General features: G+C 46.5%; 1 protein-coding gene across 1 annotated transcript in view; it reads right to left on the minus strand.

Annotated features, from left to right (window-relative positions):
• Positions 1 to 396: 396 nt before the first annotated feature.
• The window catches only part of kcnj14 (potassium inwardly rectifying channel subfamily J member 14), a gene marked incomplete at both ends in the record, with an annotated part of 20559 nt that continues 4840 nt past the window's right edge, over positions 397 to 16115 (minus strand). The window contains 2 exons of the mRNA XM_084336753.1: positions 397 to 630; positions 3300 to 3617. Of these exons, the coding sequence (XP_084192879.1) occupies positions 397 to 630; positions 3300 to 3617 (552 nt within the window). The remainder of the gene's footprint in view (positions 631 to 3299; positions 3618 to 16115) is intronic.

Below are 16115 nucleotides of genomic sequence, written 5' to 3' on the forward strand. Positions count from 1 at the left end.
GCGACCAATGTATTAAGGTAAGACAATGGTTAATCTATTATTGGATGCCTTCATTTGAACACTTAATTTGCATTATATATTAAATGAGTAGGGCTCGCCTCGCATAGCCTAGTGGGTGTGTGTATTGACAAAAAAGGAAACATTTTGCACGCTCCGCGCGACATTGCCTACCCAAATGTTCATCTAACCCGCCGCCTATGCCCACAGTGTTTCTCTATTACTGCCAAATGACTACTACTCCTCCACCGTCCATGTCCTTCTCTAAGTTGTTAGTCTAATCGGAGTCTCTCCATGTCTACCTATCTCATCCCTTACATCACTTCCTGTAAAGCCCTGGCTCATTCCCCGTTTCCTCTTCCCTGTGGCCCCCTCTCCTTTGCTCTCGCCCCCACCAGGTCAGTTGGTGTGAGGACGCTCTGAGTGGGAGGGGCGTCCACTCGGGGGGGAGGGGCATTGGGGTTCATGGTCAGGGGGGTCGTCGTCAGGGGAGACGAGCTGCAGAGCCACCTCGTTCTCGTAGCAGAAGGACGCGCGCGAGCTCTGAATGTACTTGTGCTCGGCCAACTCTTTAGCGCTGCAGGAAGGTGTGCTGGGGATGGCGTAGGTCCGGTGGAAGAACGAGTAGTCCACCTGGGGGAGGAGGACAAGAGGGTGAGTCTCTTATTTCACCAACAGTAACAATACATACCAACCATCATGACCATTTGCAAAGCAATTACTATGTTATTATTAGTAGTATATTATTATTACTACTATATTATTATTATTATTATTATTATTATTATTATTATTATTATTATTATTATTATTATTATTATTATTATTATTATTATTATTATTATTATTATTATTATTATTATTATTATTATTATTGTTATTATTATTTTTTTTTTTTTTTATCCACTTTTTCTCCCATTTTTCTATATTTTCTCCCATCCCAATTTCGTATCATCCAATTCAACCCTCCCCTGTCACGGACGCTGTTTCTTGCCTCCCACAAGCCGGCTGCAATGTGGACTAAGTCATACATAGCACAAGTCCCCTCCGGTACTTGAGGTAACAGCAGTCGCATCTTTTCACCTGCGCAGCTCGATCTCTCAGTGGCGAGGAGTAACGCGTGGGAGGCTCACGCTGCCCCCGACACTTCCTGATTCTACTGCGCAGGCGCACCAACCGACCTGTAGGAGTCGCTGTCCACAACGCCCGATCCCCACCCATCAGTTTCCCACCCCCTAATACGGCCAATGTGTATTAGTACGGACGACCAGCTAAACTGAAAGCAATGTGGAGCGCTGGGCTCGAACAGGCAAGCCCAGCGTCTCCGTCATTCGTGGCGAGTGCCTTGCCCACTACGCCACGTAGCCGCCCTATTATTATTATTATTATTATTATTATTATTATTATTATTATTATTATTATTATTATTATTATTATTATTATTATTATTATTATTATTATTATTATCCTCTGTCACTCTGTTAATCTACCTTGTCACTTATTTTTCTACTTTATTCATCTTTTTAAAGATTCTTTATTTTAGCATTAAAGTTTTTCTTAATATTTTAAAGTCTAGTTTAAGTCTATATGTTGTGATTCTGTGTGAAGGGGGGGGACTAGCAAAGCAAGATTTTCATTGTACGGTGTAACTGTCTGTTTAACTGAGCAAATGATAAATGTGAATTTTGAATCTTGAATTATCCTGTCACTAGGGGTGTAAAACACAATCAATGTGCCATAATGCATCAATTTGAATGGAAATCCCAACTGCATTGATCTATGAAATTGACCATTGAAATTAATGTGTTTATTTATTTGATAAACATAATTCTGTGAACTAAAAACTTGATCAAAGGTTTTAATGACATATATTCAGTCATCTCTGAATGTATAAATTACATTTGTATACCTACTCTTGTGAAAAGTAGGTCAAAAGTAGGGCTAGCAATATTAACACGTTGACGCTGGTGATTAATTTGACTTCCCTCTGAGATGATATGCAAATTAATTACATTACAAGGCGCAGTGTATTTACCGTCCTGATTTCTCTGACATGCAAACAAATAATATGAGTGTCTGGTGAATGGTAAATTGAATTTCAAAAAGCTTCTAAATGGACCTTTGGATTGAACCAAAGTTGTACAGTGGTGATGTGTTTTCCCACCAAAGCGATACGTTTGAAGTACCGTCTACAGCGCAAACGTTAATTTGCTAATAATCAACAAAGCTACAGCAGCGAAAAAAATTGATCTCTGTTTATGATTCCCCTAACAATTCTGCCATGTATTTCTTCATAACCCCAGCACTACAACTGTATGGCGCTAAACGCATCGAATCAAATCTTTTTTAAATGATCCCAATATAATCATTGTTGGATTGAACTGTTGCACCCCTTGGGTGCAACAGTTCTACTGATATACTGTAAAGCTGTAGTCACAGCAGGATCCCTGTCTCCCCTGTTACCATATACCTACAAACAGGGAACAAAAGGAACACCTGCCAAGCACCAATGGCGTGTAGATTTCCTCTTTGGCCGGTAAATTACGGAGGCTACTCGGCCACTCTGGTGTGTAAAAAAAAGAATTAGGAGCCAACTTTCAGAATTTTCATACAATAAATAGTGTCCATGGCTGAAATCTTGCATCCACAAGAACATACCCATGGGTCATCATGGTTACCTGGATCATGGAGCTGGTGTGCTAATAGCCAGTGCTTTCTGCTTTGACAACCACATTGCATAACTGAAGAAAAGGGCTTGGAAGCCACAGACTCGGGTAAGACAGATAGATAGCTGATAGCTATGTGTAGCTAGCGCTAATAACTGCACCTATGTAACGTAGAAGCTAGGCCAGTTAGCAATAAGAGTAGGCTAGTGTGGATGCTAACATGCTTATGGTCATTGTTTGGGGACAGGCTAACCTAAATATACGCTAACGTTAGCTGATGTGCTAACAATAGTGTGTATTTCCTCTTGAGAAACTCAAATTCTGTGGTGAGACTTCAAGATACTCTGCACTACTCGAAAGCTAGCACCTGGCAAGATGAGTTAAGCTAGGCCTTCGGTGGACAGTAGTGTTGAGAGAGATGTTTTCTGAGTGAAGCGAGAAGAGGTTTTTGAATGCCCTCGTGTCAGCCATATATGGGAGAGTAGGGCCCTCCTGACGCAGGCACTATTTATAATTTTAGGTTGAAAAAAATCTGTCTCGGCTGTTTATTTCTTTTTTTTATCGACTAGCAACCTTGGCTGGTAAGCCAAAAAGTACATTTTGTTCCCTGCCTCCAAACGGTCTGCCTTCTCTGACCTGGTAGCAGTCTTTCCTCTCAAAGAGCACGGGTTCAAAGCGGTGTCCCCAGAGGATCTCGGAGGCCAGGTAGGAGCTGCGGCACTGTGTAGTCATGGCCGTGGCCTCCACCATGCCCTCTAGGATGACCACCACCTCCAGCTCCGAGTCGCCCTCCAGCGTCCGACGGTCCATCTCAAAGAAGGGGGACTCGTCGTCGATCTCGTGGACGATGGTCACCGGCGACACCAGGAAGATGCGGTCGATGCCCGTGTCAAAGCCCACGTTGATGTCCATGTTGTCCAACGGGAGGAACTCGCCCTCGGGGGTCACCCTCGGCTGGGGACCGGCGGCAGGAGTGGAGGGGTAGAGAGAATGAGAGAAACCGGGAATTTGGTTAGTTACATCAGAGGTTCTACATCAGTTGTGTTGTTTCACAATTATATTAGTCAATAATACCTCATCATTTTGTTTTTCATAAAACACTTTACTGCTCTCTAATTGCAGATTTGGCTGCATAGTCATAGCATGTTTTTAACAATTCTAGTCTGATGTAATTCTAACCTTTCAAAATGTTAAAAAAAAACTCTAACCCTAACTAACCTTACTGTCATGCACTTGTCCTAATATACTAACCTACACTGTAGCACTCAACACATTGTTGCTCAGCTGATAGAGTTGTGCCCTTCCTTCCTGATGACTTGTCGTACAGAACTTGTAAGTCGCTTTGGAGAAAAGCGTCAGCTAAATGTAAATGTAAATGTAGATGTAGATGGGAGGACAAGGCAGTGTAGGAAATAAACAGGGACTGGGGACAAACGTTTGAGGGGGTCCCTGAAATTGGAATTATGAGAGGTCACAAGCAACAATATGCACAAGAAGTCTGTTTTAGTGCATATCAACAGTATCACCTTCATTCACTTTAATTTAATTAACTTTTGCTTAGAGAGAATGCACCCAACAGAAAATGTGAATTTGCTACCTTGAGTCCGAAGCTTAATATTTGACTAAATCGAAAATCGGGTTCTTCAGTTGAATTTTAGGGAGCAGTCTCCAAGCCCAGTATTGAGAAATGTGTTCTGATCCCCACAAACTCAATCCAACCTGCCCTGTCTGAACTTTGACATGGTCATGATGCTATTAAGACGGATCTAAACGTCAATGTGTTAACGTCGATTGTCCACAGACTTCAACCGTTAGCAGCACATGGGACAGAGGTGAAGGGAAGAATGCACACACACCACTGGCACACGTACACACAAGGTCATCAACACACACACCACTGGCAGACATACACACAAGGTCATCAACACACACACCACTGGCAGACGTACACACAAGGTCATCAACACACACACCACTGGCAGACGTACACACAAGGTCATCAACACACACACCACTGGCAGACGTACACACAAGGTCATCAACACACACACCACTGGCACACGTACACACAAGGTCATCAACACACACACCACTGGCACACGTACACACAAGGTCATCAACACACACACCACTGGCACGTACACACAAGGTCATCAACACACACACCACTGGCACACGTACACACAAGGTCATCAACACACACACCACTGGCAGACATAAACACAAGGTCATCAACACACACACCACTGGACCACGTACACACAAGGTCATCAACACACACACCACTGGCAGACATAAACACAAGGTCATCAACACACACACCACTGGACCACGTACACACAAGGTCATCAACACACACACCACTGGCAGACATAAACACAAGGTCATCAACACACACACCACTGGACCACGTACACACAAGGTCCTCAACACACACACCACTGGCAGACATACACACAAGGTCATCAACACACACACCACTGGACCACGTACACACAAGGTCATCAACACACACACCACTGGCAGACTTACATCTTACTTAGTAAGTAAGTAAGTAAGTAAGTAAGTAAGTAAGTAAGTAAGTAAGTAAGTAAGTAAGTAAGTAAGTAAGTAAGTAAGTAAGTAAGTAAGTAAGTAAGTAAGTAAGTAAGTAAGTAAGTAAGTAAGTAAGTAAGTAAGTAAGTAAGTAAGTAAGTAAGTAATTTATTTATAGAGCACATTTAAAAGCTCGAGAGCCAACCAAAGTGCTGTACAGTACAGTCAAAGCATAAAATCAATGTCCTATAAAATACACAAATACAAAAAGGCACAACAGGACAGGACAGTACATTCAGAAAATAGGACAAGCGGATAGGGGAGCACAAAGTACAGTAGCACACAGGGGACAGAGGAGCACGAGAAGAGATACAAGAGGGAGGGGGCAGGATAAAATTGCATGGGAGTGTGTGGGTTAGGGTGTGGGAGAATCAGGATTAATCGAAGGCTAGGGAATAAAAGTGGGTTTTTAGACGGGCCTTAAATGTCTCCAGCGTAGGGGCAGATCGAATCTCCAGGGGAAGCTGGTTCCATAGCTTGGGGGCCACGGCCTTGAAGGAGCGATCGCCTCTCTTTTTTAGTCTGGTGCGGGGGGGACCAGCCGAGCCTGGTTGGAGGATCTTAGTGACCTGGGTGCTGCGTAGGGGGTGATGAGCTCGGTGATGTATAGGGGTGTTGCACCCGATAGTGCCTTGAAGGTGAGGAGGAGGATTTTGAAATCTATTCTAAGTGGGACTGGGAGCCAGTGTAGGGAGGCTAGGACTGGTGTGATGTGCTCTCTCTTTCTGGTGCCGGTAAGGAACCTAGCTGCAGAGTGCTGGACCATTTTGAGGCGGGACATGGCTGCCTGACTGATGCCGGTGTAGAGGGCATTGCAGTAGTCAAGGCGTGATGTGATGAATGCATTGACTACTGTTTCCAGGTCGACGGGTGAAAGGATTGTTTTTATTTGACTGATGTTGCGGAGTTGGAAGAAGCATGACTTGACTACGGCATTTACCTGCCGGTCGAATTTGAGCTCTGGGTCAAAGATTACACCCAGGCTCTTGACGTGGGGTTTGAGGTGGGTGGAGCGTTGTCCTAGGCTGTTAGAGAGTGTTTTGGTGGAAGAGGGGGGGCCAAACAAAATTATCTCTGTTTTATTTTCATTTAGCTGTAGGAAGTTGAGGGCCATCCAGCTTTTTATGTCCCTAAGACAGTTTTTAAGAGAGTCTAGGTTAGCTGTGTCAGAGGGGTTGAGGGGAAGGTAGATTTGGGAGTCATCGGCATAAAAGTGATATGAAATGTTGTGTGTCTGGATGATTTCGGCCAGGGGAAGCATGTAGATGGAGAAGAGTATGGGGGCCAGGATGGAACCTTGGGGGACCCCATACGGTAGACTAGCTGTGGGGGAGGAGTGTCCACCCAAACTGACCGAAAAGGAGCGGCCGCTCAAGTAGGATGCAAACCAGTTTAGGGCAGACCCCCCAATACCGAGCCTGTGTTCGAGACGATCGACCAGGGTGGAGTGGTCGACCGTGTCGAACGCGGCGGAGAGGTCCAGGAGGAGGAGCATGGCACAGCTACCTGAGTCGATGGTGAGAAGCAGGTCATTGTACATTTTTACTAGCGCTGTCTCAGTGCTGTGTCCTGCCCTGAAACCTGACTGGAATTTGTCTAGGAGGTTGTTGTGATGTAGACTTACATCTGACTTACATCTGACTTACTTACACGTGTACACACAAGGTCATCAACACACTTACTTACATCTGACTTACTTACACGTACACACAAGGTTATCAACACACACACCACTGGCACACGTACACACAAGGTCATCAACACACACACACCACTGGCAGACATACACACAAGGTCATCAACACACACACCACTGGCACACGTACACACAAGGTCATCAACACACACACACCACTGGCAGACATACACACAAGGTCATCAACACACACACACCACTGGCACACGTACACACAAGGTCATCAACACACACACCACTGGACCACGTACACACAAGGTCATCAACACACACACCACTGGACCACGTACACACAAGGTCATCAACACACACACCACTGGCAGACTTACATCTAACTTACATCTGACTTACTTACACATACACACAAGGTCATCAACACACACACCACTGGCAGACATACTGTAGTGTACACACAAGGTCATCAACACACACACCACTGGCAGACTTACACACAAGGTCATCAACACACACACACCACTGGCAGACATTCTGTACACATAAGGTCATCAACACACACAGATGACCACAACAAAACATGCACACACGTACGCACAAACTCTAGAATTACCCATTGAGGGCCAGACAATGGGGCAAAGAGCACTACACAGAACCCAAACACAAGCAGCCTCAGACGCACACACACACACACACACACACACACACACACACACACACACACACACACACACACACACACACACACACACACACACACACACACACACACACACACACACACACACACAATAGGGAGAGAAAGATGACGAAAGACAATGGCTAAAGGATCTGTGGGAAATTAATCCACAGTAAATCTTCTAAACCCCTGAGGGAGAATAAAACAAGCTCTCATTAACTACCAACCACAGAATACAGGCCAGATGGCCTTCCGCGAGCTCCCTCTCTCTCTGTTGCAACCTTTCACTCACTCTCTACCACTGTCTCTATCTGTCTCTCTGTCTCTCTCCTTCTCTCTCTCTCTCGCTTTACTCCCTACCTATTCATCAACAGAAATGACCTGAATCATAAATCAATTGAAACTGTATGGGTGGAAATCCTATTCGAAAGGGCGAAATCCCTACTGGTTGGCACAGTCTATAGGCCGCCAGATCATAGTGGCTTTTATGATACACTGGATGGGTGTTTAGCTGGAGTTGAGGATGTAGACAAAATTCTTATTGGAGACTGGAACACGGATATGCAACGAAAAGATGCACCCGTCTTCAAGTCATTCAGTAGGTTTTGTGATCTGCACGGCCTCAGCCAGCTAATCACCCAACCCACACGTGTATGTGAATCAACTCAGACTACCATTGACCTCATTCTGACCTCCGACAAGTCCAAGATCTCCAATAAAGGGGTTATAGCATGCGGGTTAAGTGATCATTATATGATATTCTGTACCCGCAAAAAACTAAAACAAAAGGCTGGCTGCCACAAAACAGTCACATCTAGAGACCTCAAAACCTACTCTAGCGAGGCCTTCAACCTTGAACTGGAGAGTCTGGACTGGTCAGATGAACTCAATGGTACACTGGTTGAAGAAACATGGCTTGGTTTCAAAACCAAATTCTCAACAATACTAAACGACATGGCCCCCCTAAGAACCACCAGGGTAAAAAATCGCGCTGAGCCGTGGATGCACTCCGAAATACTGGCCGCTATGAAAACCAGAGACAAAAAATGCTCTGAGTTTCGTAAAAGTCAGTCAAAGCTTACTAAAAGCACGAGCAGTGAACTCCAAGCCCACGTGACTGAACTCAAACTAGAAAGAAACAGACTAAGAAACGACGTAAACTCCATGATCAAAACTGCAAAAAAGAATTTCATCAATGACAAAACTGAGGAAAACAAAAACAAACCACGGGAACTTTGGAAATTACTCAATAATCAACTAGGATGCAGTAAAAAACTTAAAACCAGATTCTCAAACATAAACATAAAAACGGACAACACGCTCATCACAGACAAGCTGGATGTAGCCAATTACTTAAACATTTTCTTCACAAACATAGCCACAACACTGGTAAACAAACTACCCTCCCACTCAGGGCTTTATGGGGTAGAACACATAGTAGCTTACTACAATAACCTAGGGGTCCACAAGGACGACTTCAAGCTGGAAATGGTAACAACAGATGAGGTACTCAATAAACTGAGCGCCCTCCAACCTAACAAGGCCACTGGCCATGACAACATCCCCTCCAAATTCCTCAGAGACTCAGCAGCCGCCATCACCCCAATCATCACACACATAATAAACCTCTCCATAAAACAGGGACACGTCCCCAAGGACTTCAAAATTGCAAGGGTGACCCCTCTGCACAAAAAGGGCAGCAAATTAGACCCAGGCAACTACCGCCCTGTTTCTATTCTCACCTCCATCTCGAAAGTCATGGAAAAAATAGTCTACGAACAGGTCGAAAAGTACCTAGCGGAAAAAAATCTAATCTACGAATTCCAATCTGGCTTCAGAACATCCCACTCCACTGACACATGCCTTCTCTATTTGAATGACCACATCAAACAAGAGGTGGACGCAGGCAAATACTGCGGCATGGTCATGCTGGACCTACAAAAGGCCTTTGACACGGTCAATCACTCCATTCTGATTGACAAGCTAAAAGCAATTGGTTTTGATAGTCTATCAGTGAGCTGGATGCAATCCTACCTTGAGGGGAGGGAACAGATGGTGGAGGTAAACGGTACCCTATCCCTCCCCCTCACAGTGAGCTGTGGTGTTCCACAAGGAAGCATACTAGGACCGCTACTGTTCCTAATTTATGCAAATGACATGTCGTCAGCTTGTGACTGCAACTTGTTCCTGTTTGCGGACGACTCAGCCCTGCTGGTCTCTGACAAGAACAAGTTACAGGTTGAAAAAACCCTCAGCTCGGAACTAGGCAGAATCTGCATATGGCTCGCTGATAACAAACTATCATTACACATGGGCAAAACAGAGTCCATTCTCTTCGTTTCAAATAACAAACTCAGCAAGACCGACGGCTTCTCAGTTACAGTGGGTGACAATATTGTCACAAGGAAAGATGAAATTACCTACCTGGGTTCCATCCTAGAGGCTAATCTCTCCTGTGACAAAATGGCATCCAATGTAATAAAAAAAGTCAACCAACGAACTCGATTCTTGTACCGGATCTCCTCTCTGGTAAACAAGAATACCCTGAAGACTCTGGCAGGAGCACTCATTCAGGGGTACTACGACTATGCTTGCACCTCATGGTACCAAAGCACCTCAAAGGCGCTAAAAACAAAATTACAAACATCTCAAAACAAACTGGTCAGACTACTGCTTGACCTTACTCCTAGAACCCACCTCACCCCTGCCCACTTTGACAACCTAGGATGGCTTAGAGTAGACGACAGAGTACAGCAACTTGCAATGGGCCTGGTCTACATGATACACTACACGACCAAGGTACCCATGTACATGTCAAAATACTTCCCAAAGGTCAGTGAATACCACGATCACAACACCAGAGGGAGCTCCACAAATCATGTTAAACCCAGATTCGGCTCAAATAAGGGACTAAACACGTTTCGCAATTATGCCACATCAATGTGGAACGCCCTACCCAAAGCTGTAAAGGAATGTGGATCACTACCCACTTTCAAAACCTCTCTCAAGGGACACCTACGGGAGACTGCAATTCAACACTGGCCCCTGTAAATATCCTAACCCAACCCCCCCCAATGTACAGTCATTTACCTAGTATGGTTTTGTCAATAGTCCAATGTACAATTTTGTTTGTTTGTACAGTGTCTCCCCCCCCCCCCCCTCAATGTACAGTTTTGCTTGTTTATACAGTGTGCCCCCCCCCCCCCCCCCAACCACCTCCAATGTAGATTACCCAGTATGGTTGTCAATATCCCAGTGTACCCAACCCCCCCCACCCTACCTCCTCCAATGTACAGTTTCTACGTCAAATGTATATACTCCCTTTTCCGGACTCCTTCTGTATCACAAACAGTACTGTATTTGCAAATCTGGTATGTCATAAATGTATAGATGTAGCAGTACTGAGGCGGCTAGGTGGTGTAGTGGGCAAGGCACTCGCCACCAGTGTGGAGACGCTAGGATTCGCGTGTTCGAATCCAGCTCTCCACATTGTTTTTCAGTTTGGCTGGTCGTCCGCAGTAATACACATTGGCCGTATTACGGGGAGGGAAAACTGAAGGGTGGGGATCGAACGTTGTGAACAAGCGACTCCTACAAGTCGGTTGGTGCGCCTGCGCAGTAGAATCAGGAAGTGTCGGGGGCAGCGTGAGCCTCCCACGCGTTACTCCTCAACACTGAGAGATCGAGCTGCGCAGGTGAAAAGATGCGACTGCTGTTACCTCAAGTACCGGAGGGGACTTGTGCTATGTATGACTTAGTCCACATTGCAGCCGGCTTGTGGGAGGCAAGAAACAGCGTTCGTGACAGGGGAGGGTTGAATTGGATGATACGAAATTGGGATGGGAGAAAATATGGAAAAATGGGAGAAAAAGTGGATAAAAAAAAAAAGATGTAGCAGTACTGACTATCTGTATGTCATGTATGTCATATATGTCCTGATGAATTGAAAATGGGGGACCCTGATGTAAACAAGACGAAAGTCTTTCTCTGGTCTGCATCCCCTTAACAATTGTGTGTATTGAGCTGTACTGTATTGTACCCATTCTGCAATCTGTTAATAAAGTTTTCAATCAATCAATCAAAAAACCTATTTACTTTCTCCTCCCTCTGTTTCACTCTACCCAACCCACACTTCACTCTGATCTTAGACATAGGTGTAGATTTCAGAGGGGACAGGGGGAATAACCCACCCCCCATAACAGAAACAGATAAAACAGATATAATCCCTCCATTTGCTCAGTATAAATAAATAAATAAATATATATATAGAAGTATGGTTGGTTACCTGCTTTTGGGCATGCTTATGAAATGACAGGTGGATTAGCCAATTTCATTTAGATTTTAGATTGTGTCCCTGCCTGTTTCTATAGTTATAACTGCGTGGCAGAAAGTGCTAGAGAAAGAAATTAATGTGTCCCTGGGGCCCTGTACAACATGCCCCCCCCCCCCAAAAAAACGATGGTTATCCTATAACCCTAGTTATATGAGTATAGTGAGCGCTCTGCTCTATTGGAAGATTCCCCTTCCAGGTTTTTTAATGGGTTAAGGGAGCAACCCTTTTCTGTTGGGATGGTTGTCTCCCCGGTATGCCGGTAGCGGAGTCGACTCTCTGGTAGAGCCCGGGTTTGACCCCGGCTCCCCGAGGGTATGCCCCTGCATGCTTTATGACGTCTGCCAATTGTGTCAAACTCTTTCTCTGAACCCCGACCCCGCGGGATTAATAAATTGGCGGGATCAGGGTTCGTGGCGAGGTCAGTTTACTGGCCTGAATTTGAAAACTTTCAGCAACAATGCACCTACACCTGTCCGGCCACACCCACACCCGCCCCTCTATATAAGCGAGGGCTGTGACCGTACTCGTGCTCTTCCCTAGCCTTTCACCGTTAAAACGGAAGACCAGGAACAGGGGTCCTCAGTGAGTGAGAGCAGAGCGCTCGCTATACTCATATAACTAGGGTTATAGGATAACCTTTGTTATATTTTGTATAGCTTACGCTCTGCTCTATTGGAACACAAGAGCGGAGAGCCCGACAAATGTACCCGCTGAGGTCCCCTACAACCATCAGAATACCGGGGAGGGTCCGGGCCCCCCCACCCCCCCTAGTGATGGGTGGGGGGGGGACACTGACTGTGCGAAAGAGGGGACAGCACCCAACAAACGCACAGGGTGAGCAGACCGGGCGACTACACGACCGCGCGCCCCACACGCTACCAGGGAACGTACGTGAAAACAAAAGTCATTGCTCCCACACCTCGTGGGGTCGGGGTTGTTAGACCCCGACGCTACCCGCGAGGTATTCCGAGGGGTAGAAAAAGAAAAAAAACGACCCCACGGGTGAAGCCGTAGCAGCGGGCGTGAAGGAGGTCCCAGCCCCAGGCCACACAATGCGGACTTACCGCCGAGTCCGGTGGCCAGGACCCCCAGAAAAGGGGCCTGGTGAGGTCAACGAGGCCGTGGCATCGAGACCTCTCCAGGCGTTCACTGGTGACACCACCCTCTACACCGCCAGCGTATCGGACAGGGCCTACAACAGGTGAAGGCCCTTCTCCGCCTGGCACGCCGCGAAGGGGGGGAGGCTCTGAAGAACTTCCTGAGGAGACTCTGAAACTCCCTGAGGAGGAGGCTCCGAGGCTCTCTGAGGAGGCTTCCCCCCCATAATCTCGTGGGGTCAGCTGGTGCTGGTGTCGGCCTTAATCCAGGCCGACAGGTAACAAGAGCAGAGCTCGACCTGCGCCCGGAGGACTGCAAACTACACAGGCACGCCTAAAGGGGCTGACTGTAAATACAAGTGGGGGGGGGGGGGGGGTTCAGCATGCCGTGCACAATGTCCTAAACTCGTGGGGCCACGAACCTCACGGAATCGGGGTCAAGGACCCCGACTCCGCCAGTAAACTGACCTCGCCACGAACCCTGATCCCGCCAATTTATTAATCCCGGGTTCAGAGAAAGAGTATTTATTTATTTATTTATTTTTCTTTTTAGCATTTTTACAGTTTTTATTGGCCACGCAGGACCGACAGAGGAGAGGGCAAACGGGAGGAGAAGTGGGGAGGACATGCGACAAATAACGACGGGTCGGCCGCGTAGGTGCGCGAGGCACTATGGTATGCGCCACGAGGGCGCCCAGAGAAAGAGTTTGACACAATTGGCAGACGTCATAAAGCATGCAGGGGCATACCCTCGGGGAGCCGGGGTCAAACCCGGGCTCTACCAGAGAGTCGACTCCACTACCGGCATACCGGGGAGACAACCATCCCAACAGAAAAGGGTTGCTCCCTTAACCCATTAAAAAACCGGGAAACACAACTGTGCGTATACACAGGCTATACAATGCAGTTTAAGGCATTTCAGGCTTAAAAAAAGGGTTAACCGAGGCCAACAGGTAACGAGGGCAAGGCCCGACCTGTGCCTGGAGGACCGGGAACTACACAGGGGTGCAGAGAGGAGCTGACTGACAAGACTCCGGGTTCATCCCAGAGAGACCTCGACGTGAGTGAATGAATGAATGAAAATGTTATTTAACAGATTGTAGAATGGGCACACCACAGCACAGCCCAATACACACAACTGTCAAGAGGATGCAGATCAGAAAAGACGTTAGTCTTGACTGTATCAGGTTCACCCATTTTCAATTTCATAGCGGCCTGCCATGCAGGCCTTAACTCACGGATATATCTCTTGGCCAATAAGAAAACGCGAAAGCCTGTGGCGTTTTCAAGTCCCACCCATTAACTCATTGGACGCTAGTCACGATGATAGTCGGGTTAACTCGCCGACGCTTGAGCGCCAATCACAAGTATAGTCGGGTTTCAATCGTTATTTATTTTATTAGCGATATCCATTCATTTTCATCCATCCAACCTGATGTTATCGCTGGGAATGGGTCTGAGCCGCAAAAGGGCAAATACCGCCGCCTATCGTCTCCCGGATGGTATTGCACATCATTGGATTGGATTGACTGGGACTATGCATAAAAAAAAAAGTCCGGTCCAGGTTTTCCTTCTCGGGCATGCAGTATCGTTATACCACATTGACTGAGGACACTCTGACCAGCGTGGATTATGTGTTTTGGATATATAACGTTGGATCAATAAACGCGATCAATATTTGGAATGGCGATCAGGAATTGGATTAATCTTTTTGCAGGACATCAAATGTGAGGTAAGGACTCTATGTTACCAATCTTGGGTTAATCAGATGTTTCTTTCACAGCGATCCAAACGTTGGCGCCGACCAATGCACGGATAAGCGATTTTTCAGCCCGCTTCTGTATCGTGCATGAGGACACATATACTATCGATAATCTATAGTTTATTTGAAAACTATTCATAAATCAGCCGAAAAATGACGTGTTTTGTGTATTCCACTAAAGGGCTATTATCTCATCTTTCTCTGGAATTACTAGAAACCACCAAAACTATACTCGTATTCAAAACGGTATAAAACGGAAATGTACCGATGAAAAAACAATCCGTTTTGTACATGTTAACTGCAAGCAAGCGACGGGTGTATTAGACCCATAGCCATAATTTAAGATATATTTTAAGCACTCGCAAATCTCCCACTCCTCCCATTGATTAAAGCGGTGGCGCTCTACCGCCCTCTGGCGCACTTAAGCTGTGGCGTCCAATGAGTTAAGGTCGGTGTGGGAATGGGGAATCCCCCCTTTTCCTGCCTTGCCAACAGATACTGAGTCTCGTCGGCCAGGGCTGTCGTTGCCGCAGACTCCGATAGCAGTCTGTTTCAGAACCCAAAAACGGAGGGCGAGGGCGTGCAAATTCTCTCAACGTTCCCTCCATCCACACCTACATGTGGTACTGCTGTAGCCACGCGGTACGCAAATAGCTGCCCTAACGTCGGGGGAGGCGACGGAGTGGAATCCTACGTACCAGCGTGACGTTAACGGAGGAACCCCAAATGAAGAAAGGCGCGCTCGTTTTGAGCAGCGTCGTCCCCCTCCGTTGCCAGTTTTATCCGGGATACAAAACATCCCCAGGGGAGGGTTATCCTCACCCCCCAGCCAGCCTCACGTAAAACGAAGGCATATATGAGGCGACAGAAAGCGGCGCCGCTAGCCGTGCGCTGTGTTTACAATGAACAGACACATATGAGCGTGCTTTGCACGCCTTATCGTCTTGAAAAACACCCAAACCACACCAGCTAACCGAAAACCGGGGCTAGGCGGCCGCGCCTGTTTAAGGCACGTTCACCTAGAGCCCAGCTGTCTTTTAAGCAAAAAACGTGTCGCCCGTCATGTGTTTCTACCCTCGTAATGAAACACACAACGGGCTCTGAGGAGAGGGGTGGGCGCCTGTGGTTGCACGTTAACACAAAGTAGCAAAACCCACTTGCTGATTCCAGGTACACAACTGTTTAAAAGACGCATTCCCATGAATCAAGCAGTCTCCTCACAAGAGAAAACGCTGCTCGCCAGCCCTTACTGTAAACAGAAGGACAGCGAGCCCTCATAGGCAATATTTAAAAACACAGTGAATATAATCACACGCTTTATTTAAACGTAGTATT

The sequence above is a fragment of the Notolepis coatsorum genome (assembly GCF_963971535.1).
Source record: "Notolepis coatsorum genome assembly, chromosome: 19".
Classification (NCBI taxonomy): domain Eukaryota; kingdom Metazoa; phylum Chordata; class Actinopteri; order Aulopiformes; family Paralepididae; genus Notolepis; species Notolepis coatsorum.